Below are 23,729 nucleotides of genomic sequence, written 5' to 3' on the forward strand. Positions count from 1 at the left end.
ACGACAGATACACAAACAATCCCGCACAAATCCTAGCGGGTAGGGCGAGATTAAATACCGCACTGATTAGCCTAAACTAGACACAGGTGAACACAAGACAGACAAAACCAAACGAAAAAGAAAAGGGATCGGTGGCAGCTAGTAGACCGGCGACGACGACCGCCGAGCGCCGCCCGAACAGAGAGAGGAGCCACCTTCGGTGGAAGTCGTGACACAACTGTATAACTTTTTGAGGATCTGAGGGCCCGTGCTAAATCTTTTCAGCCTCCTGAGCAGAAAGAGGCGTTGTCGAGTCCTCTTCACAACTGTGTTGGTGTGTTTGAACCATGATAGGTCCTTGGTGATGTGGACACCAAGGAACTTGAAGCTCTCAACCGTCTCCACTACAGCCCAGTCATTGTGAATGTGGGAATTACCTGTGGTCCACGATCAGCTTCTTTGTCTTGCTGACGTTAAGGTTAGAGGTTGTTGTCCTGGCACCGCACAACTAGGTCTCTGACCTCCTCCCTGTAGGCTGTCTCATCGTCGTTGGTGATCAGGCCTACTCTATCGTGTCATCAGAAAACTTAATTATGGTGTTGGAGTCATGTACAGTCACGCAGTCATGGGTGAACAGGTAATACAGGAGGGGAATAATCACGCACCCCTGAGGGGCTCCCGTGTTGAGGGTCAGTGTGGCGGATGTGCTGTTGCCGACCCTCACTACCTTGGGGCAGCCGTCAAAAAGTCCAGTATCCAATTGCAGACGGAGATGTTTAATCCCAGGGTCCTTATCTTAGTGATTAGCTTGGAGGGCACTATGGTGTTGAGCGCTCAGCTACAGTCAATGAACAGCATTCTCACATAGGTGTTCCTTTTGTCCCGGTGGGAGAGGCAGTGTGGAGCGCAATAGAGATTGCATCATCTGTGGATCTGTTGGGGCGATATGTGAATTGGAGTGGGTCCAGGGTATCTGGGATGATGGTGTTAATGTGAGACATGACCAGCCTTTCAAAGCATTTCATGGCTACAGATGTGAGTGATACGGGGCAATAGTAATTTAGATAGGTTACCTTGGCGTTCTTGGGCACGGGGACTATGGTGGTCTACTTGAAACATGTGGGTATTACAGACTCGGTCAGGGAGAGGTTGATAATGTCAGTGAAGACACTTGCCAGCTGGTCAGCGCATGCTCTGAGTACACATTCTGGTAATCTGACTGGCCCTGCGGCCTTGTGAATGTTGACCTGTTTAAGGGTCTAAAGACTCACGTCGGCTAAGGAGAGCGTGATCATACATTCGTCCGGAAAAGTTGGTGCTCTCATGCATGGTCCAGTGTTGCTTGCCTCGATAGTCCGGGTAGCTATTGGTTAACTATTTAATTAACTATTTAGCAGTCTTATGGCTTGGACGTAGAAGCTATTCAGGTTCCTGTTGGTTCCAGACTTGGTGCATCGGTCCCACATACCTATATATACAAATCTAATGTTGTATGTCAGTTTGTAGTGTATTTCACTGCATTTCAATGAAGCTGTACTCAATAGTTGTCAGGGCTTATGTATGCTTTGGTACATCCTTAACCAAGGATTTGGCTTCTGTTGAATTCCAAAGCAAATCTCTCTATTTTTCTTATGAATAGTCGGTGTGAATTAATCTGTCACTTGTCTCTTCCTCAAACCATGTGTTTGTCATTGAAATATGACAAACACACTCACGTTGTTTACATTTTGCCAAAGAAACCATGAGTCTGTCCTCTTGTTGTCCTATAGGTGATGCTGGAGTGGCATGGAGTTGTGACACGCATGCCACCTCATGACTGAGCAGAGGATACAACTGAGATACTTCACAATTAGTGTCATGAATTATCAATTTTTTTTCCGTCTCCTTATTCTCTAGGTATCAATGTCATCTAATGTCAACACTCATTACAACCACAAACTAATGATTGAGCATGAAAAGTCAAAACCTCTCAATCACAGTTGGCAACTCCACAGTGTCCTCCCCCCAGAGTGCAAAGAACCTGGGCGTAACCCTGGACAACACCCTGTTGTTTTCTGCAAAACATCAAAGCAGTGACTCGCTCCTGCAGGTTCATGCTCTACAACATCCATAGAGTACAACCCTACCTCACACAAGAAGCGGTGAAGGTCCTCATCAAGACACTTACAGGCACTCATCAAGGCACTCATCAAGGCACTTAAGTTTACATACACTTACGTTGGCGTCATTACGGTCTACTTGTGGATGTATTTCAATGCCTACCTTCAAACTCAGTGCCACTTTGCTTGACATCATGGGAAAATCAAAAGAAATCAGTCACGACCTCAGAAAGAAATTGTAGACCACAAGTCTGGTTCATCCTTGGGAGCAATTTCCAAACGCCTGAAGGTACCACGTTCATCTGTACAAACAATAGTACGCAGGTATAAACACCATGGGACCACGCAGCCGTCATTCCACTCAGGAAGGAGACACGTTCTGTCTCCATGAGATGAACGTACTTTGGTGCGAAAAGTGCAAATCAATCCCAGGACAACAGAAAATGACCTCGTGAAGATGCTGGAGGAAACAGGTACAAAAGTATCTATATCCACAGTAAAACGAGTCCTACATCAACATAACCTGAAAGGCCGTTCAGCAAGGAAGAAGCCACTGCTCCAAAACCGCCATTAAAAGGCCAGAATACAGTTTGCACACGCGGACAAAGATCGTACCTTTTGGAGAAATGTCCTCTGGTCTGATTAAACAAAAATAGAACTGTTTGACCAAATGACCATCATTATGTTTGGAGGAAAAAGGGGGAGGGTTGCAAGCCGAAGAACATCATCCCAACTGTGAAGCATGGGGGTGGCAGCATCATGTTGTGGGGGTGCTTTGCTGCGAGAGGGATTGGTGCACTTCACAAAATAGATGGCATCATGAGGTAGGAAAAATATGTGGATATATTTAAGCAACATCTCAAGACATCAGTCAGGAAGTTAAAGCTTGGTCACAAATTGGTCTTCCAAATGGACAATGACCCCAAGCATACTTCCAAAATTGTGGCAAAATGGGACAACAAAATCAAGGTATTGGAGTGACCATCACAAAGCCCTGACCGCAATCCTATAGAAAATATGTGGTCAGAACTGAAAAAACGTGTGCAAGCAAGGAGGCCTACCAACCTGACTCCGTTACACCACCTCTGTCAGGAGGAATGGGTCAAAATTCACCCAACTTATTGTGGGAAGCTTGTGGAAGGCCACCCGAAACATTTGACCCAAGATAAACAATTTGAAGGCAATGCTACCAAATACTGAGTGAATGTAAACTTCTGACCCATTGGGAATGTGATGAAAGAAATAAAAGCTGAAATAAATCATTCTCTCTACTATTATTGACATTTCACATTCTTAAAATAAAGTGGTGATCCTAACTGACCTAAGACAGGGCATTTGTACTATGATTAAATGTTAGGAATTGTGAAAAACTGAGTTTAAATATATTTGGCTAAGGTGTATGTAAACTTCCGACTTCAACTGTATCTTCTGTCTAGACTACTGCAACTCTCTGTAGGCTGGGCTCCCTGCTTGTGCTATCAATTTATCCAGAATGCTGCTGCCCGTCTGGTGTTCAACCTTCCTAAGTTTTCCTATGTCACCACGCTCCTCCACACACTCCACTGGCTTCCAGTCGAAGCTCACATCATCTCCAAGTCCCTGGTGCTTGCCTACGGAGCAACAAGGGGAACTGCACCTCCTTACCTTCAGGCTATGCTCAAACCCAACATCCCAACCTGAGCACTTTGTTCCACCACCTCTGGTCTCTTGGCCCTCCCACCCCTGCTCCCACTCAGCCAAGTCAAAGCTCTTCTATGTCCTGGCACCCCAATGGTGGAACAAGCTACCCCCAGCGGAGTCCATGCCCATCTTTCGAAAATGTCTGAAACGCTACCTATCTTAAATTACTTTTATGGCACCCCCGACGTAAGTACTTCGTTGAGGGAAATAACTGTGATGCGTTGTTGTCTCACCTAGCTATTTTAAGATGAATGCACTCATTATAAATAGCTGTAAATAAAAATGTTCCTTCAATTACTGTGTCTCTCTGTTGGCTTAGTATTATTCCACTTGTTTCCACAATCCTCCTACTCATTCAAATTTAGTGTAGGCCTAAGGACACACTGCTTTCAGCCTGATGACAATATGGCCAAATGGGAATATATGTCCCCTATAATTTGGGATAGGACATCATGAGAGATGCCAATATGCCTCAGAGCCTCGGGAAGCCTGTGATGTCAGTATTGAGAGACCCATGGGCAAAAACGAATGTATATCTGGGTAGGACTGATAAGAAAATCCAGGAAACCCCATGCAAGCGAAGCCAACCTTAAAATAGCAGGCTATTTAAAGAAAATGGGGCCGGAATGGGATTTATTTTTCTAAAAACTAGCAAGGAATCGTTTAAACTTGGTTCATGTGATGTGATTAAGTGTTCTCATTCCTGTTGGCCATCTTCCCTGACTTATTCCTGTTGGTCATCTTCCTCGTAATTATTTTATCAGGACCCTAGACTTCCTATACTTAAGCAAAGGATTTATAAGGACCCTAGACTGCCCATACCTAAGCACAGGGTTTATCAGGACCCTAGACATTCTCATACTTAAGCACAGGGTTTATCAGGACCCTAGACTGCCCATACTTAAGCATAGGATTTATCAGGACCCTAGACTGCCCATACTTAAGCACAGGGTTTATCAGGACCCTAGACATTCTCATACTTAAGCACAGGGTTTATCAGGACCCTAGACTGCCCATACTTAAGCATAGGATTTATCAGGACCCTAGACTGCCCATACTTAAGCACAGGGTTTATCAGGACCCTAGACATTCTCATACTTAAGCACAGGGTTGATCAGGAACCTAGACATTCTCATACTTCAGCACAGGGTTTATCAGGACCCTAGACTGCCCATACTTAAGCGCAGGGTTTATCAGGACCCTAGACATTCTCATACTTAAGCACAGGGTTTATCAGGACCCTAGACATTCTCATACTTAAGCACAGGGTTTATCAGGACCCTAGACATTCTCATACTTAAGCACAGGGTTTATCAGGACCCTAGACTGCCCATACTTAAGCACAGGGTTTATCAGGACCCTAGACATTCTCATACTTAAGCACAGGGTTGATCAGGACCCTAGACTGCCCATACTTAAGCATAGGGTTTATCAGGGTTGCAAAATTCCAGTAACTTTCCCAAAATTCCCAGGTTTTCCAAAAACTCCCCTTTGACTTTTAGAATTAAAAATATTTATATATATTAAAAATATGTTATTTATTAAGAAAAGCAATACCATAACATTTTTACATGGTCCATATTGGTCAATGGCAAACATGCATAAAGATGACAGCATCTATGCACTCACCACAAATGCCTTGTTTGCTAAATTCGCCGTATTACAGACTGCTCTCTGTCATGGCCATGGGAAGATGTTTGGGGTGCTGCAATTTTCTGTCGAAATTGTAGCATCCTCAGCACCACTACTTCCCGTGGCTATGCTCTCTGTTAGCCTGACCCTAACCCTAGCTTCATCTCTAACCCTAACCCTAACCCTAGCTAACCCTAGCTAACCCTAACCCTAACCCACACTGGCCCAACCCTTAACCTCAACCACAACCCTAACCCTAGCTTCATGTCCACACTCCGGCTCAACCCTAACCCCACAACCACAATCCTAACTCTACTGTACCTTCATCTCCACACTCCGGCTCAACCCTAACCCTAGCCTCAACCACAACCACAACCTTAAAACCTGTTTGGGCGCATGAACCGCTAGCGGGACACCTACGACAACATCTGGTGAAATTGCATAGCGCAAAATTCAAAATACAAACATCGTAATATTAAACATTCATGAAAATACAAGTGTCATACATCATTTTAAAGCTTAACTTCTTGTTAATCCAACCGCGTGGTCAGATTTCAAAAAGGCTTTACGGCGAAAGCATACCATGCGATTATCTGAGGACAGTGCCCCACATCAAAATACTTTTTCAACCAGCACAGGCGTCACAAAATCACAAATAATGATTAAATAAATCCCTTACCTTTGAAGATCTTCCTCTGTTTGCAATCCCAAGGGTCCCAGCTACACAATGAATGGTAGTTTTGCTCGATAAAGTCCTTATTTATATCCCAAAAAGTCCCCAAAATATCCCCCCAAAAATTATATGCATATCCTAGCTCCTGGGCCTGAGTAACAGGCAGTTTACTTTGGGCACGTCAGTCATCTGAAAGTCCGAACAATAACCAGTATGCCAAAGAAGTTAACCCTAACCTAACCTTACCTCAAACCCCACCTACCTCAAACCTCACCACCCCCCTCCCTCTACTTCTAACCCAAGTGATTCTGGAGGTTCTAATTACAGGATGGACCATGCATCACAAAGGACTGTATGATCACCTCAAAACGTTCACATCATATGCAATACAACACGGCCTCCTGTTCTAGCCTACAAGTCTTTCAACTCCAGCCTATTTGATCTTATGAAAATAAGGCACAGCATGTTGTATCCAAGCAACAAGATTGTTGCCAGGTGACAGACACAGAGGTCCTGAGACCAGAGTCATTCTGAGACTAAGACAAGACAGAATTTCTCTCACCTCAAAACTTCCTCAGTATCGTTCATATACCAATGTTGATTGGGAAAAGCCTATAAAAATAACACGGGATTGCTATTCTACTACACTCACATGTGATTTCAAAAGTACATTTTCAAGTCATTATATTAAGATACAGTATCATTATAGAAAAAGTATGGAAGTGTTCATAGGTGCAGAAAAACAGATCAAATGTATTTTACCTAAATTTGTCTAATTGCTGCAGTTATGGAAGCAGAGGCGGCTCATTATAAGAGAAACATCCCACAGCAAATATGGACACAGTCATTACTGGTGGGAATATCCAACGTTGCCGTCTGACTGAAAGCAGCCACTTTCATGGGTGAGCCATGTACCGAGATAATGATCATTTCCAAGGCGATACAGTGGTGACAAACGCCTTTTATTCTAGCCTGAAGCAGCTGAACTCAACACAAGACTTAAAATACCTTCATTAGATACAATCTTTTAGCAGGGAATGTTACTTTACAAAGAATCATCCTTTCAGTTATGCTTTAGTAAAACCCTCATTTGAGAGGCAAACGATACATGAAATGGTGGTTTCACTGTTTGATTTATCTGTATGTAGTGGATAAATTCTCAAAACTGTAACAAGGATCTGTGTTGTCCTGAATTTAACCCCTTCTGACCATCAGGAGATATGTTGAATAATGCGACAATTGTAATACTATGGACATAAAGGACAAAGTTGTGTGTCAAATGTGTCCCATTTTCTGATTTACAGCAATGAACAGCAACAGCTGTAAACAGTATTCAATTAGACTAGTCCTACCCAAGAAAAAGCGGGCCACACTTTAGCCTACCTTGAACTACAAGGGGGACATAATAAGACTAGGATTCAATCCGATCCGCAACAACCCAGGTTAGTCTACTTTTTCTCCAACATTTTTTGATTGGATAACAATAATAGGCTACATTTCAAAACAGGGACATCAGTTGATGAAAATACCACCAACAAAATGTATTAACTATAAATTGGCAGAGTCAGGATATGCAAGGCATTAATATACATGCTCAACACAACCTCATGAAGCAATATTTGAGACACAAAAAACTCCATAGTGCTATTACAAATCTGCAAAGGTACTGGAGTTTGAACAGGCTGCCATCTACTGGACATCAGTAGTAAGTTCAGGATACGCCACAGAAACTAGGCACGAGCCTGCTCTAAATTCTAGACATAGATATTTAGAGTTTTAGAATATGTGCGCTTTTACGCGGGGGTTTTGGTTTTCCAGCTGTTGTATTAGCTTAAAAGTGTGGGCAAATACACTTTTTTTGGGGGGGGGGGGGTTCATAGCAGCAGGACACCTAGCAGTTAAGGGTATTGGGCCAGTAACCAAAAGGTTGCTGGTTCAAATCCCTGAGCCAACTAAGTGAAATGTATGTCAATGTGGCCTTGAGCAAGGTACTTAACCCTAGCTGGTCTGGATATATACATTTTTTTTAACCTTTATTTAACTAGGCAATGAGTACAAATTCGTATTTACAATGACAGCCTAGAAACAGTGGGTTAACTGCACCTTGTCAGCTCAGGGATTTGATCCACCAACCTTTTGGTTACTGGCCAATGCGCTAACAACTAGGCTACCTGCCACCCTGCACTAGATCCTTGGGGAAGAGCACCTGCTAAATTAGAAATGTTTTACCTGTGAAGCCTGTTCTTATTCTCTGAATTGTGTTATTGTTGACATGGCCAAAAAACTTAAGCATAGATTGGTAACTCTTTTCTTATTTGGTACACAAAAACTAAAGGCCATGACTACATTGGTCAAAAAGAATGGCACTGTTATAAGCAGTCTCACTTAAACCCTCATATCCATCGCCCGTTTGACTTAGAAACTTGGAATGTTGGTGTCTTTCCTCACGCTGAACAAATTCACCTCAAGGGCCCATAAGGTCCGTCAGGATAGATTTTCCTCCATGTTGGAATGTTGGGAAAATCTTTGGGGGAAAAAAACATATTCTCATGACCCATAAGTACAAATAACACAAAATATGACTCGGTTTTTCACAATTCCTGACATTTAATCCTAGTAAAAATGCCCTGTCTTAGGTCAGTTAGGATCACCACTTTATTATAAGAATGTGAAATGTCAGAATAATAGTAGAGAGAATGATTTATTTCAGCTTTTATTTCTTTCATCACATTCCCAGTGAGTCAGAAGTTTACATTCACTCAATTAGTATTTGGTAGCATTGCCTTTAAATTGTTTAACTTAGGTCAAATGTTTCAGGTAGCCTTCCACAAGCTTCCCACAATAAGTTGGGTGAATTTTGTCCCATTCCTCCAGACAGAGCTGGTGTAACTGAGTCGGGTTTGTAGGCCTCCTTGCTCACACAGGCTTTTTCAGTTCTGCCCACATATTTTCTATAGGATTGAGGTCAGGGCTTTGTGATGGCCACTCCAATACCTTGACTTTGTTGTCCTTAAGCCATTATGCCAAAACTTTGGAAGTATGCTTGGGGTCATTGTCCATTTGGAAGACCAATTTGTGACCAAGCTTTAACTTCCTGACTGATGTCTTGAGATGTTGCTTAAATATATCCACATATTTTTCCTACCTCATGATGCAATCTGTTTTGTGAAGTGCACCAGTCCCTCCCGCAGCAAAGCACCCCCACAACATGATGCTGCCACCCCCATGCTTCACAGTTGGGATGATGTTCTTCGGCTTGCAACCCTCCCCCTTTTTCCTCCAAACATAACAATATTCATTATGGCCAAACAGTTTATGTTTCAACAGACCAGAGGACATTTCGCCAAAAAGTACGATCTTTGTCCCCATGTGCAGTTGCAAACCGTAGTCTGGCTTTTTTATGTCAGTTTTGGAGCAGTGGCTTCTTCCTTGCTGAGCGGCCTTTCAGGTTATGTCGATATAGGACTCGTTTTTACTGTGGATATACTTTTGTACCTGTTTCCTCTAGCATCTTCACAAGGTCCTTTGCTGTTATTCTGGGATTTATTTGCATTTTTTGCACCAAAGTACATTCATCTCCTGGAGACAGAACATGTCTCCTTCCTGAGCTGGATGATGGCTGCGTGGTCCCCATGGTGTTTATACTTGCGTACTATTGTTTGTACAGATGAATGTGGTACCTTCAGGCATTTGGAAATTGCTCCCAAAGATGAAACTGTTTTTTTTCTGAGGTCGTGACTGATTTCTTTTGATTTTCCCATGATGTCAAGCAAAGTGGCACTGAGTTTGAAGGTAGGCCTTGAAACACATCCACAGGTACACATCCAATTGACTCAAATGATGTCAATTAGCCTATCAGAAGCTTCTAAAGCCATGACATCATTCTGGAATTTTCAAAGCTGTTTAAAGGCACAGGGAACTTAGTGTATGTAAACTTCTGACCCACTGGAATTGTGATTATAAGTGAAATAATCTGTCTGTAAACAATTGTTGGAAAAATTACTTGTGTCATGCACAAAGTAGATGTCCTAACCGACTTGCCAAAACTATAGTTTGTCAACAAGAAATTTGTGGAGTGGTTGAAAAACAAGTTTTAAAGACTCCAACCTAAGTGTATGTAAACGTCTGACTTCTACTGTACATATTGTACCATATATGCTAATGCTTAAAATACTTTATAAAATCTTCTCATGAACCATGAATCAGATTGACAGATTTTGTATATATATTCTAATGAATTGCCTTAACTAATGGTGTAAGGACTTAACTGTAGTGTATTTCAGTTTGCACATTACAATCAATACAATTCCTAAACCAAATTCACACCATAACACAAGTAACTACTTGATGAACACGCTCAAAGGGATGCACAAGGAGTCAATAGCAAAACAGTTAAAACAACAATTCGAAAACCACAAATCATATTCCAACCATATTTGGTACGAGTTTAACAAAATAAGATCACTGCAATATACCAATAGACTAACGCTGAAATATTTTACAACTCTTAACCCCAGCATAGGTACACTATATATAAACTCAATACATTAAGTAATGACTTTAAGAATGATTACCTACATTCATGATAACCAACCTACAGCACTAGACTCAACTTCACTTGCATCATCCTTGTGGTACTGAGAGATAAACATGGTAATTATTTAACTAAAACAGAGAAAGCAACACCTCGCGGAACAACGCCTCTCCCCTAATTGACCTAGACAGTTTGTGTGTCTGCATTGATATGTAGGCTACATGTGCCTTTTTAAAAACTATATGCAGTTTTGTCCTTGAGCTCTTCTTGTCTATTGATGTTCTGTATTATGTCATTCTGTATTATGTTTCATGTTTTGTGTGGACCCCAGAAAGAGTAGCTGCTGCTTTAGCAACAGCTAATGGGGATCCTAATAAAATACCAAATACCAAACTGATCAAATCAAATCCAATTGTATTTGTCAAATGTGCCGAATACAACAGGTGTACAGTGAAATGTTTACTTACAAGCCCTTAACCAACAATGCAGTTTTAAGAAAATACCTAATAAAAGTAATAGATAACAAATAATTAAAGAGCAGCAGTAATTAACAATAGCGGGGCTATATACGGGCGGTACCGGTACAGAGTCAATGTGCGGGGGCACCGGCGTTGGGGTAATTGAGGTTATATGTATGTAGGTAGAGTTATTAAAGTGACTATGCATAGATAATAACAGAGAGTAGCAGCCGGGTAGAGGGGGGGGGGGGGGGGGGGGTAATGTAAATAGTCTGGGTGGCCATTTGATTAGATGTTCAGGAGTCTTATGTTTAGAAGCCTCTTGGACCCAGACTTGGCGTTCCGGTACCGCTTGCTGTGTGGTAGCAGAGAGAACAGTCTATGACTAGGGTGGCTGGAGTCTTTGACAATTTTTAGGGCCTTCCTCTGACATCACCTGGTATAGAGGGCCTGGATGGCAGGAAGCTTGGCCCGGTGATGTACTGGGCCGTACTCACTACCCTCTGTAGTGCCTTGCAGTCAAAGGCTGAGCAGTTGCCATACCAGGCAGTGATGCAACCTGTCAGGAAGCTCTCGATGGTGCAGCTGTAAAACCTTTTGAGGATCTGAGGACCCATGGCAAATCTTTTCAGTCTCCTGAGGGGGAATAGGTTTTGTCGTGCCCTCTTCACGACTGTCTTGGTGTGCTTGGACCATGTTAGTTTGTTGGTAATGTGGACACCAAGGAACTTAAAGCTCTCAACCTGCTCCACTACAGCCCTGTCGATGAGAATGGGGGCGTGCTCAGTCCTCCTTTTTCCTGTAGTCCACTATCATCTCCTTTGTCTTGATCACGTTGAGGGAGAGGTTGTAGTCCTTGCACCACACGGTCAGGTCTCTGACCTCCTCCCTATAGGCTGTCTCATCGTTGTTGGTGATCAGGCCTACCACTGTTCTGTCATCGGCAAGTATAATGATGGGGTTGGAGTCGTGCCTGGCCGTGCAGTCAAGAGTGAACAGGGAGTACAGGAGGGGACTGAGCACGCACCCCTGAGGGGCCCCCGTGTTGAGGATCAGTGTGGCAGATGTGTTGTTACCTACCCTTACCACCTGGGGGTGGCCAGTCAGGAAGTCCAGGATCCAGTTGCAGAGGGAGGTGTTTAGTCCCAGCTTAGTGAGGGCACTATGGTGTTGAACGCTGAGCTGTAGTCAATGAATAGCATTCTCACATAGGTGCTCCTTTTGTCCACATGTGAAAGGGTAGTGTGGAGTGCAATAGAGATTGCATCATCTGTGGATCTGTTTGGGCGGTATGCAAATTGGAGTGGGTCTAGGGTTTCTGGGATAATGGTGTTGATGTGAGCCATGACCAGCCTTGCAAAGCATTTCATGACTACAGACATGAGTGCTACGGGTTGGTAGTCATTTAGGCAGGTTATCTTAGTGTTCTTGGACACAGGAACTATGGTGGTCTGCTTGAAACATGTTGGTATTACAGACTCAGACAGGGAGAGGTTGAAAATGTCAGTGAAGACACTTGCCAGTTGGTAAGTGCATGCTCGGAGAACACGTCCTGGTAATCCGTCTGGCCCTGCGGCCTTGTGAATGTTGATCTGTTTAAAGGTCTTACCCACATCAGCTGCGGAGAGTGTGATCATACAGTCGCCCGGAAAAGCTGGTTCTCTCATTCATGTTTCAGTGTTACTTGCCTCGAAGCGAGCATAGAAGTTATTTAGCTTGTCTGGTAGGCTTGTGTCACTGGGCAGCTCTCGGCTGTGCTTCCCTTTGTAGTCTGTAATAGTTTGCAAGCCCTGCTACAACCGACGTGCGTCGGAGCCGGTGTAGTACAATTCGGTCTTAGTCCTGTATTGACGCTTTGCCTGTTTGATGGTTCGTTGGAGGGCATAGCGAGATTTCTTAGAAGCTTCCGGGTTAGAGTCCCACTCTGTAATCCATGGCTTCTGGTTGGGTATGTACGCACAGTCACTGTGGGGACGATGTCATCGATGCACTTATTGATGAAGCCAGTGACTGATTTGGTGTACTCCTCAATGCCATCATAAGAATCGTTGAACATATTACAGGCTGTGCTAGCAAAACAGTCCTGTAGTTTAGCATCTGCTTCATCTGACCACTTTTTTTATAGACTGAGTCACTGGTGCTTCATGCTTTAATTTTTAATTGATTGCACATAAAGGAAGATTTCTACATGATAGAGTGCTTGCTTTGTTATCTAACTGATAGTGTGTCTTGACTGTCATCCTGTGAACCCCGTTCATTGCTGCCTGCAGCTATATTATTTGAAATTATTTTTTATTAATCAATATCAAGCACACAGGAAATAGACAGACTAAATAAACAAAGAGTATATGAAAAATTTAGAACATAACTACCAGGGGAGAGAATAGTAAAGCATTATGATAATAAAGTACATTCAAACCAAAACCTTTGAAAAAGTTACATACATTCACGGTCTTCACAGCTTTTTTATTACTAGAGAAGGAAATGGTTTTCAAGTATTGTACAATTTAATTCTTAAAGATGATAAACAATTGTTTTCTATTCATACATTTACAATTATAGCTACATTTGTAAATGTATATTTATGAATATGACATTTTACTAATCATAATGACATGGCAAATGCTGGTGGGCGTGTTACATGCTCATTACGGCAGCTCACTAAATAATCGCACTTGCGCAATAGCCATGTCACAAATAATCAACATGGCGACGTCCTTACAGCGCATTACCTCCGCTGGGAGATATCTTGTAAAACGGAATTTATTGAAGAGTAATGTCTTAACCAGGGTAAGTCTCGATATCCAGAAGGGTGACAATTTTAGCCTGTAAACCTTGGTAGAATTATCAATAACAGATACTTAGCTAACTATAGTAGCCAAATAAGAGGGATATCCAGGCAGCATTGCCTGTGTTCTGCAGGTCCTGAAGCTTTGATGAAGTATAATAATTCCTTCTAGTGATAATTGACTCTGCGTGTGAAATGATCACACAACTTACTTCAAACCAGTAGCATTACCTAGATATTTGTTTTCATAGTCTAGACTAGAATAAACTGTAATGCCCAGCCAAGTAAAACTTGCGAATGCGATCAACGTTCTCTTGTAGCTAGCTAACGTTAGTACCGTTAGTCGCTAATAGTACTCACTCCCACCCGTCTCATTGCAGTCCATAGTTGGATCACACAGACTATTGGCTACACAGGCCGCCAACCAAGTGATGTTAAATGTCCCTGAAACCAAGGTTACCACCTTAGAAAATGGACTACGTGTTGCATCTGAGGATTCCGGTCTTTCGACTTGCACGGTGAGTAACAGAGACCCTCCCACTGTTAAGTACAATCTATCTACTATATAGTAGTGTGCTGAAGTCGGATGTCATCAATTGGTACCTTGCAGGTTGGACTCTGGATAGATGCAGGGAGTCGTTATGAGAATGAGAGGAACAATGGCACTGCTCATTTCTTGGAACACATGGCTTTCAAGGTTAGATGACAAGTGCTACATCCACTGCAAATCGCAACCAAAGTTCCATTACCAACTTTGATACCGTTTGACATGTCTGTTCATCTGTGATGTGCGTCTGGCAGGGTACAAGGAAGCGCTCCCAGCTTGACCTGGAGCTGGAGATTGAAAATATGGGGGCCCATCTGAATGCTTACACCTCGAGGGAGCAGACTGTGTATTACGCCAAAGCATTCACAAAGGATCTTCCCAGAGGTATGACCACTGACTGTATAGAGATTTGCTCCACTGTCTTGTCACTGAACTGTGTGTGGCCACAGATGGATAGTGGACATTTTGCTATAAGTGTAGCAGAGACCGTTTATAATGCTCCCCCTCCCTTGTTCTCCAGCGGTAGAGATCCTGGCAGACATCATCCAGAACAGCACATTGGGGGGAGCAGAGATCGAGCGAGAGCGAGGGGTCATCCTCCGAGAGATGCAGGAAGTAGAGACCAACCTGCAGGAAGTGGTGTTTGATTACCTCCACGCCACAGCTTATCAAGCCACAGCGCTGGGCAGAACCATCCTGGGCCCTACGGAGAACATCAAGTAGGACTGTCTCACCTGGGGCCTGGGTTCATGACGGCACAGAATGGGAAATGTTTTGCAACCAAAAACAAAAAAATCTGCATTCCTTATTGGACCAGGAAGCCTAGTCCCACACGGATACAGTCTGTTTTCTTCCGTTTTGTGCCCAATGAACATAACCCAGCTCACGAGAGAACAATGTTACAGAATGTTAACATAGAAATGTACTGTGCATAACAGGTATGCTTGACTGTCATACTGAACAGGGCATCCGGTTAACTATTCCATTACCTTTTATATCTGCAATGTTGTGAATTGCTCACTACTGAATAATATACCCCTAGACTTGGTTATTCCTATCAACTACTTAACTGTCAACTCAGATCCGTTTGCTTCATAGAAACCACAGGGGATATGCAGTGATATTTCTGCTGTCTGTGCTTATAGAACAATAAACAGAGGAGACCTTGTTGAATACATCACTACTCACTACAAAGGACCGAGAATAGTGTTGGCTGCTGCTGGAGGTAGGTTTTCTCATCTTAAAGGGACATTTGAAAAATGTTCCAGCACCATCCCAACATTTGTGAAAATGGCATGCTTATGTTTTGTAGTAATAAATATACGTGTTTCCAATGACATCAGCCAATTAGTAGGAAATGCCTACACAATTGGTCAAAATCACACAATGTACACTGCCATTGAGAAATAGAATCCATGGGAGATATTTTATGCTAACATTGTCTTTCAAACAGGGGTTTCACACAATGAATTGATAGATTTGGCCAAGTACCACTTTGGGAATCTTCCTGCCAGATACAAGGGAGAGGCGCCAACTTTCCCACAATGTGACTTTACTGGAAGTGAGGTGAGACTGAAGGCCCTTAATGTTTATCTCCAACAGAGGCAAACTTGCTCCCCATGGGCAACTCCATGGTAAGGGTGACACTCAGATTTCACTTTAAAGTGTATGTCAAACTACTATGCACAAAGAAATGTTTACAAAAACACATTTACTTGAACAGTGCAGATGCAAATTTTGATAATGACAAACCGTCATTCTCTTACTTGAACAGTGAAAATGCAAAGTTTGGTAAGTGTTTAAAGTAGTCTGTGCATAAAGTTATGGTTTGTTTAACTTTGCAGTAGTTGGTTTTTGTTTAATGTGAAATGAGTCACATACTGTGGAATTTCCCCTTGTATATTGGCCAATTTGATTACGTTGTTGTTGGTTAGATCCGAGTTCGTGACGACAAGATGCCCCTGGCACACATTGCCATTGCTGTGGAAGCAGTGGGCTGGTCGCACCCCGATACCATTCCCCTTATGGTGGCAAACACACTCATCGGCAACTGGGACCGCTCCTTTGGTGGGGGTGTGGTAAGTTCTCATTCATGTTCCCAGGCATCAGGACTCCTTCCAGGTCGATTCCCCCTCTTACCATCTGTGTATTGACCTTTGTCAGAATCTCTCCAGCAAGCTGGCGCAGATGGCGTGCCAGGGCAACCTGTGCCACAGCTTCCAGTCTTTCAACACCTGTTACACCGACACAGGCCTGTGGGGACTCTACATGGTGTGTGAGCCTGGCACCATCAACGAGATGATGCACTTCGCCCAGCTGGAATGGTGAGCACTGACTGAGCCCAGCTGTCACCTGAGTGGGCAGTCAAACCAAGCTGGCCTGGTTATGCTGGAACAGGGCTGAAAAGGACAATGTGAAAAAGAATCTGACCCAGCATAGTTTGGGTCAGCACGGTAGTGTGAAAGGGGGTTGCCGCTCAGTTCATACTACTTCTTTCCAGTAAATTTGACTGACGTTTACTTTTGTTTACCTCAGGATGTCACTCTGCACTAGCGTTACTGAGAGCGAAGTTGCAAGAGCCAAGAACCTCCTCAAGACAAACATGCTTTTGCATCTTGATGGTAAGGCCACATGATCAGGGTTTGAATTACCAATGGACTTTTGGGGGTACCCACAGTCTATCTGCGGGCACATTGACATTTCAATTCTTATGGGGGTATTTAGCCAGACACCCTTTAATTCAAACCCTGCCAATGATCATAAAACCAAGTTGACCTTTTTTCTAGGATCCACCCCCATCTGTGAGGACATCGGCAGACAGATGCTTTGTTACAGCCGTAGGATCCCTCTGCATGAACTGGAGGCCAGAATTGATGTGAGTAAATGAATGTTGAGATGCCAAATGTAAGCTGTGATTAACATAGCAAAGACACTTGTGGACTGTATTGGGAAATTGCAGTGTCTTTATTTGAAATATTTTTATGTCCCTCGAAGGCCATAGATGCAAAGACCATCAAGGACGTGTGTACAAAATACATCTATGACAAATCGCCTGCCATCGCAGCAGTCGGTACGTTGTGATTTCTATTCTTATTGACATCGAGAACAGATTCTAATTCATTGTTTACTAGTGTTCCCCCCCCTTCCAAATTAAGGCCATTAGGGGTCAAAGTTATGCAATTTCAGCTACAAATATACACACTTTATTTATGTTGCCAAAACAATAGATACAATATTGCAGTCAGTCAAGACCTTACCTGTGCTGCTAGGTCAGAACAGTGGAATTGAACTGTTGAAGGTTGACTACTTACAACACTGGTGTGGTATAAAGAGCATTCAGTACATTTCCCTCTTGTTTCAGGACCAATCGAGCAGCTCCCAGACTACAACCGAATTCGCAGTGGGATGTACTGGATGAGAACCTGAGAATTGGCGCTCTCTTTAGATACTTAGGAAAGTTAATAACAGCGAGCAGCCAACTGTACAGTATATCAACTTTTACAAACAGAGTTTAAGTTGTGGTTTCTTTTAATTTTATTATAAAATAAAGACCAACACAATAATGTTAAAAGAAGAACAGGGCTGTTTGTCTTGTCATTTTTTGCTTTTACTGCCAACTTGTTCCTGGGCGGCCTTCTTGGCTTTCACCATCTCCACCAGTTCCTGTAGGAGGAGAACTAGCTTTAGGCAGGCATTCAATCTGATCAGCGCTAGATCCCCTTTAAAAAGTCACTGGACATGTGCTCTATGCGGCGTTTACTGTGAATTCGGGCTCCACAAACATGGGAACAATGCCTTTAAAAAGGTGCGTAGCAGACTAAACGCGATCAGATTGTATCCCGGCCTGTATACTGTCATCTAAATTGTACATACAAACAGGGATTGAAACCACACACAGAAGGATCAATGATAACAAGGCCCAGCTTACCTTATATCTCTTCATACAGTCCTTCTTGGTACGTCCAGGCACAGCTGCAGCGATCTTCTCCCACCTCTCCTTGGTGCTGACTGGGTAGGTCTTCAGGGCCTGCTCTAGCAGCTTCTGCTCCTCTGTGGTCCAGGATGCAGTGTTGGCTTCAGCACCTGAAGCAGTGAGAATTGAAGAGGACAGTGAATGGCTAACACTAGGAAACATATCTAGAAAGAACCCGTAGTCACTACTACACCCCCCCCCCCCCCCATCCATCCCCATATTGCTTAATCAGATCCTCAAGTGTAGAAAGTATGGAGTCAGTGACAAAGTACTTTCAGTCATGGGTATAAATCCAATGGGCTTTTGTGCAAGCAAAAATTCACTACTAAATGACCACTCACCGTCAAATCTCTCAGAGGGCACTGCGTTGTCCACTGTCTGGGGCACGGCTGCATGCTCTTTGTTAAACTTCTCAAAGGCCTTCTTGTTAATCTCATCTTTCTGCCCGGGTTCTGAAACAGTGGCAATAAAGTCAAGTGTTTTGCAGAGAATTACACTGACAAAGACTCCTACATCTGGTGACATGACAGTTGCTCACCAAGCTTTTGTAAGTTCTTGGCTTTGTTGATGACATCTTTGGCTGTCCTTTTGATGCCACTGGTGGAGTGCAAGTTCATGTAGTTGGCAATGACTTCCCATCTACAGGATAGAAAACAAAAGACGAATCATTTAAAGTAAAAGCTTCATGAACAGAAATCTGCTTCATGAACAGAACACAGCAAAGTTCATTAGGCAAACATTGCAGATATAAATGTAATGAATATTGAACTTGTACCATTTATAGCCTCACTGTACCATTGTTTAAATGAAAGTGCCGGTTTCCCATGAGCAGTAAAACATGTCAATACAGAAATGTCATGAATAGAGTGGGTTCCTTATTCTACATATGAGAAGCAAGTTCATTATATATGTATTTTTAGGCTTGTTTGTTCTACTTCAACATTGTGTCCTGTTGAACGCAGCCCTAGGAAGGTACCTGGCGTTGGTTCCAGCAGGGAACAGGTTGACTGCTTTGATGAGCAGCGGGAGCTCTTCCTCATTCCAGCCCTTTCCACCACCCCCGCCTCCTCCGCTGGCCTGTACGGTAGTGCGGACAGCTTGCCTGGCCTGCACCTCCGCATCCTTCTCCTTTTGCAGCTGGGCATTCACCTCTTGCACCTGTACATACACACAAAACAATGTCAGTGGTACAGATGGAAGCTGTGTACCATATTTACACCCAGTCATCATGCGGTGCCATGCCAATGTGTGGTGGTCTCTACCTGCTTCTCCACCGCTACCTTGCCCTCCTCCTTTGAACCCGATGCCAATCCTTCATTCAGGGATTGCAGACTGGAGAAAGAAAGTGATTCCCACTGTAGAGTTAAACTCCAGATTTGTATAAAGTATTACCAATAAGGCAATTTCTATTAATATCCTTTACCTCACAAGCTCCAAACGGTCACAAAGTTTCTCCACATCTTCCATCATTTTCACACTATCAGATTCAGTGTCACCAAAGTAATTCCAGTTCTTCAGGGGAAAACAAAAAAAAGAGGACAGGAAAATACTAAGATGAGTTGGGTACCTTAAACAGCATTACAATCTTGCCCACTAATCAGTAAATGTTCATTAATTCCCTGGAGAGAGCCCACCCCATTCAAGCAGCACCTTGCAAGTTGTCCTCAGTTTCTGCCTCTCTTTCTTGATGGCCTTCTTTTGGATCTCCTTCTCCTTCTTGGCCTGCTGGGCAACCAGTTTGGCCTCCTCTTCCTCCTTCTCTTTGGCCAGCCGTGCAGCATCCAGCTCTGCCTGCCGAGCCTGATACCAACAGAGTCAGAAACGCATTGAAGTCTATGCAGAAACAATCTGGACACAAGGGAGAGGCAAGAATAAAACAAAATGGATGTTCTAATGTGTCGGACTGACCTGCTCCTTCTCCTCTTGCTCTTTCCTCTTGGCGTCTGCTTTGGCCTTCTTCTCATTCTCCTTTCTGGCCTTCTCGTCATCTTTGAATTTCTTTATCCTGGGATCAAGGCTGTAGGCCGTGTCTTTCAACAGAAACGCACCCAAACAGTGTCATTCCATGAACCCATCTGCCAGGTATTTCAGTTTGGAGTTAGTCATTTTCTATTGCTCAAGTAAGAACAGGTATGCATGTCTAGTGGGCCTTACCAACAAGTGTCCGTAGTCTATTCATCTCTTCCTTCTTCCTGGTGGCTCTGGCTGCACGATTCTGCTTTTCAATCCATCTCCTCTCATCACGACTGAATTCAACAGATGAATGCATACAAATCAGACACTACTGAGAATGGAAGACACAGGCAGCCTAGCGGTTAGAGCTCTGGGCCAGTAACCGAAAGGTCCCTGGTTCGAAACCCTGAGCCGACTATGTGAAAAAGAAAGAAAAAATTGGTTGATGTGCACTTGAGCAAGGCACTTAACCCTAATTTACTCCATGGGGGCACCGTACTATGGCTAACCCTGTAAAGCGACACATTCTGTACCTGGTGACAATAAAACATCTACAATACATAAATATAAGACAGTGCATTCCACATGGATGGTTTTGATATGACCCACCATGTTCTGATATTACTTACCATTCTGCCTTGTCCTTTTCCTCTTCATCCAAATAAGAAAACTCTCTCCATGAATCAAAGTTGTACCTTGAGATTATGAATGGGAAACAAATTCACAATTCAAATCAATGAACAACAAATTGTGAGAAGTTTCTATACACCGCATGTCTACAATAAGTTCCAAATTCAGATTTATTTTGTCTGAAAGGATGTATGAGAAGGGCAGTAGTTCCCTTGTAGTTCAAAGTTTAAACTTAAAGGCATTTTCCACACGATGGCCAGTGACGGTCTTACTTACCAAACAGAATAAAAATTATCCACATCCTCAAAGGAGGAATCCATAGTGCCAAGTTTGGGCACGTGTTTTTTGGAAGACCACCGGGCATTTCTCTCAAAAACAGGAGCATACGCCTCAAAGAAGTTATCTTTGCCTTCGCCCTTTGAGGGCACAGCGTTGTCAAAGGTAGGATCTACACTGTCAAATGCTCTTCGCTTCACAGGATCTGACAGAATTTCTATAGCTGGTATGAGATAAAAACACACAATATTATTGTTAATAGGAGCTGAAACAGAATGTTTAGCCTCATATGATAAGAGATAACGTCTACTTTATTAGTCCACCAGATAGACATCTGTCAAACACACAAACACACATTCGGTTGGAGCAGAGGTCAGCTGCAGTGCCCAATGAGCAGTTTAGGGGGTTAAGTTTGATGCTCAAGGGAACATTGGCAGATATTGATGCCAGCAACCCTCTGGTAAAACAATACTATATTTCATACTATAATCATTGTATTTGTATACAGAGGGAGTACTGTGAGGTATAACACCTATCTATCTAAGACAATTATCCAAAGGGACTTTTTTTAGGATGTGCATGTGATCCCTGCGAGATTTGAACAAACCATAACCTTGGCATTGCTGACAATGTTTTTCAATGTCCTTACCTTTAGTTATGCAGGTGAAGTAGTCACCATCTCCTTCTACAATCTGCTCTCCCGCAGCTTTCCTTTTGTCAGGGTGATGCTTCAACACCATTGCCTTGTCTGTCGAAAAACATTAGACTTAATATACTGCGGTAAAACAAGCTGCTATTCTAATGAACTCTGGAAGTAATGCCAGAGAAACCTTATGGTCAACAAATATAATGTGGTTCAGAAGACGACAACAGAACACATGGAAATACTCACGGGCAGCTTTGATTTGTTTCTGTGTCGCCTTGTACCTCATATGAGCCAGTCCAAGGACAGCATAGTGATCTTGATTCTGAAAAGAGAAACGCAAAGGGGGAAGACATCCTTTACTACGTACTCCCAAAGGTAGAATTCAATAGAGTGTTCCTAACGGTTCTGAAGCGAGGTCCCACTGATATAACGTCTAACTCAGTGGCAGTCGGTGCTGTTTAAGATGAGGGAGGACGATTTCTATTACAGCATATTGGATAAGTCCCATTCATATTCCATTCACCCAGCTCAATATTATGTCCATACCCATCATGAGGTTGCTACAACAGGTCAAGAGAAAAATTTGAGTAACGCAGTGTGACACATTTAATACCGACTTGCACACTTCTTGCATGCATCTAGCTGATCTAGGGTGTAATCATTAGTCCAACAGTTGCAAACGAGTGTTTCGATTGGACAAATTCAGGTATGTTTATCCCTTTTTCGTTTGTTTCCATTTAATGATTTTCAATAGAATCGGCAGAATGAATACACCCAACTACCTTCCAGTCTTTGGGGTCCAGTGTTCTCAGCAGGGGGAAATCCTCCAGCTGCAGCTCTTCATCCTCAGATTCCTCAGACAGCTCCTCCTCTTCCTCAAGCTCCTGGAAGGAGGCAGATACATTCCTGTTCCTCCTCTTCAGAAAAGCCTCGAACCACCGACCAACAGGTTCCACCTCGATCTGCACTGAGGCTGAGGGAGAGAGGAGGGCAACCATTATCCCCTCCATCTGGCTGCATTCTCTAAACGGAGAATAACATTCTGCAACCTATCAAACAACTTAAATTCCCTTGTTAACAAAACATACATGTTGTATGAATAAGTGTGAGCTAGAACTGTCAAATATCCTTTAATAAGTTGAGGTGTCCTATTTTTTATATATTATATATATTTTTTTTTTTATACAAATGATCACTAAAAGTCCACAAATGAACAACAAAATGGCCATGTTAAGTGTTATAGCTAGCTATGTGGGGCTACAGTATATGAACTAATCTGTGCAGCAGGTGTCTTTATTCCAAACTAAGATTCAGCAACAGCAAACACATGCACAACATCAATGCTGTCTCTCTTAGTAATTTAGCTAGTTAGCGTAACGATTTTCATAGACAGTAACGTTAGCTAGCTAGTAAGCTACAATGATTACATTAACAATATGAATTGAATAACACTCCATACTCGTATGCGATAACTAGCTAACGTTAGCTGTTATCTGATATACCGGTAGTTAACTAGCATAGTTGCTCGCTAGCTAGCTGCATGATAGCGAATTGTGTCAGTATCAGCAGCATTTTCACTCTCATTCAATGCTTACCAGAAATGGCATTACAGTAGACGACTGTAACATCCCCTTCTAATGCTTCTATCAGCATACTGGAAAGGTCTGCTATAACATTCAGCTGTGAAATGTATTCAGTTAAATGTTTTATAAAGTGCTAGTATGTCGCCCGGTTTTTTAGTGCACCACATGGGCCTGCTTTTACAAGTGCCTTACTGGGTAGACCGGGCTTACACTCTTATAATTCCGATATCCCACATAGGATACCTTATGTTTAGTTCCTAAATAATAGTTTTAAATTT

At 42.9% G+C, this 23,729-nt stretch overlaps 2 protein-coding genes across 2 annotated transcripts; one reads left to right on the forward strand and one right to left on the reverse strand.

The window, feature by feature from the left end:
• The first annotated feature begins 13,728 nt into the window (after nucleotides 1–13,728).
• On the forward strand, nucleotides 13,729–17,967 carry pmpcb (peptidase, mitochondrial processing subunit beta). Its single transcript, XM_055905708.1, has 13 exons — nucleotides 13,729–13,845; nucleotides 14,224–14,361; nucleotides 14,454–14,540; nucleotides 14,645–14,774; nucleotides 14,911–15,109; nucleotides 15,536–15,615; nucleotides 15,844–15,956; nucleotides 16,325–16,468; nucleotides 16,554–16,714; nucleotides 16,926–17,011; nucleotides 17,177–17,265; nucleotides 17,385–17,460; nucleotides 17,752–17,967. Exons 1-13 carry the CDS (start codon nucleotides 13,744–13,746, stop codon nucleotides 17,814–17,816), a joined length of 1,470 nt encoding a protein of 489 aa, XP_055761683.1. The 5' UTR covers nucleotides 13,729–13,743; the 3' UTR covers nucleotides 17,817–17,967.
• dnajc2 (DnaJ (Hsp40) homolog, subfamily C, member 2) lies at nucleotides 17,336–23,664 on the reverse strand. The gene is made up of 16 exons (XM_055905707.1): nucleotides 23,464–23,664; nucleotides 22,651–22,841; nucleotides 22,115–22,190; nucleotides 21,872–21,970; nucleotides 21,223–21,445; nucleotides 20,946–21,011; nucleotides 20,518–20,609; nucleotides 20,272–20,393; nucleotides 20,014–20,163; nucleotides 19,787–19,875; nucleotides 19,626–19,695; nucleotides 19,340–19,521; nucleotides 18,902–19,002; nucleotides 18,705–18,815; nucleotides 18,319–18,473; nucleotides 17,336–18,053 (listed from the first exon to the last, which is right to left on the reverse strand). Exons 1-16 carry the CDS (start codon nucleotides 23,519–23,521, stop codon nucleotides 17,985–17,987), a joined length of 1,854 nt encoding a protein of 617 aa, XP_055761682.1. The 5' UTR covers nucleotides 23,522–23,664; the 3' UTR covers nucleotides 17,336–17,984.
• Between the last annotated feature and the right edge of the window lie 65 nt (nucleotides 23,665–23,729).

The sequence above is a fragment of the Salvelinus fontinalis genome, chromosome 39 (genome assembly GCF_029448725.1).
Source record: "Salvelinus fontinalis isolate EN_2023a chromosome 39, ASM2944872v1, whole genome shotgun sequence".
NCBI lineage: Eukaryota > Metazoa > Chordata > Actinopteri > Salmoniformes > Salmonidae > Salvelinus > Salvelinus fontinalis.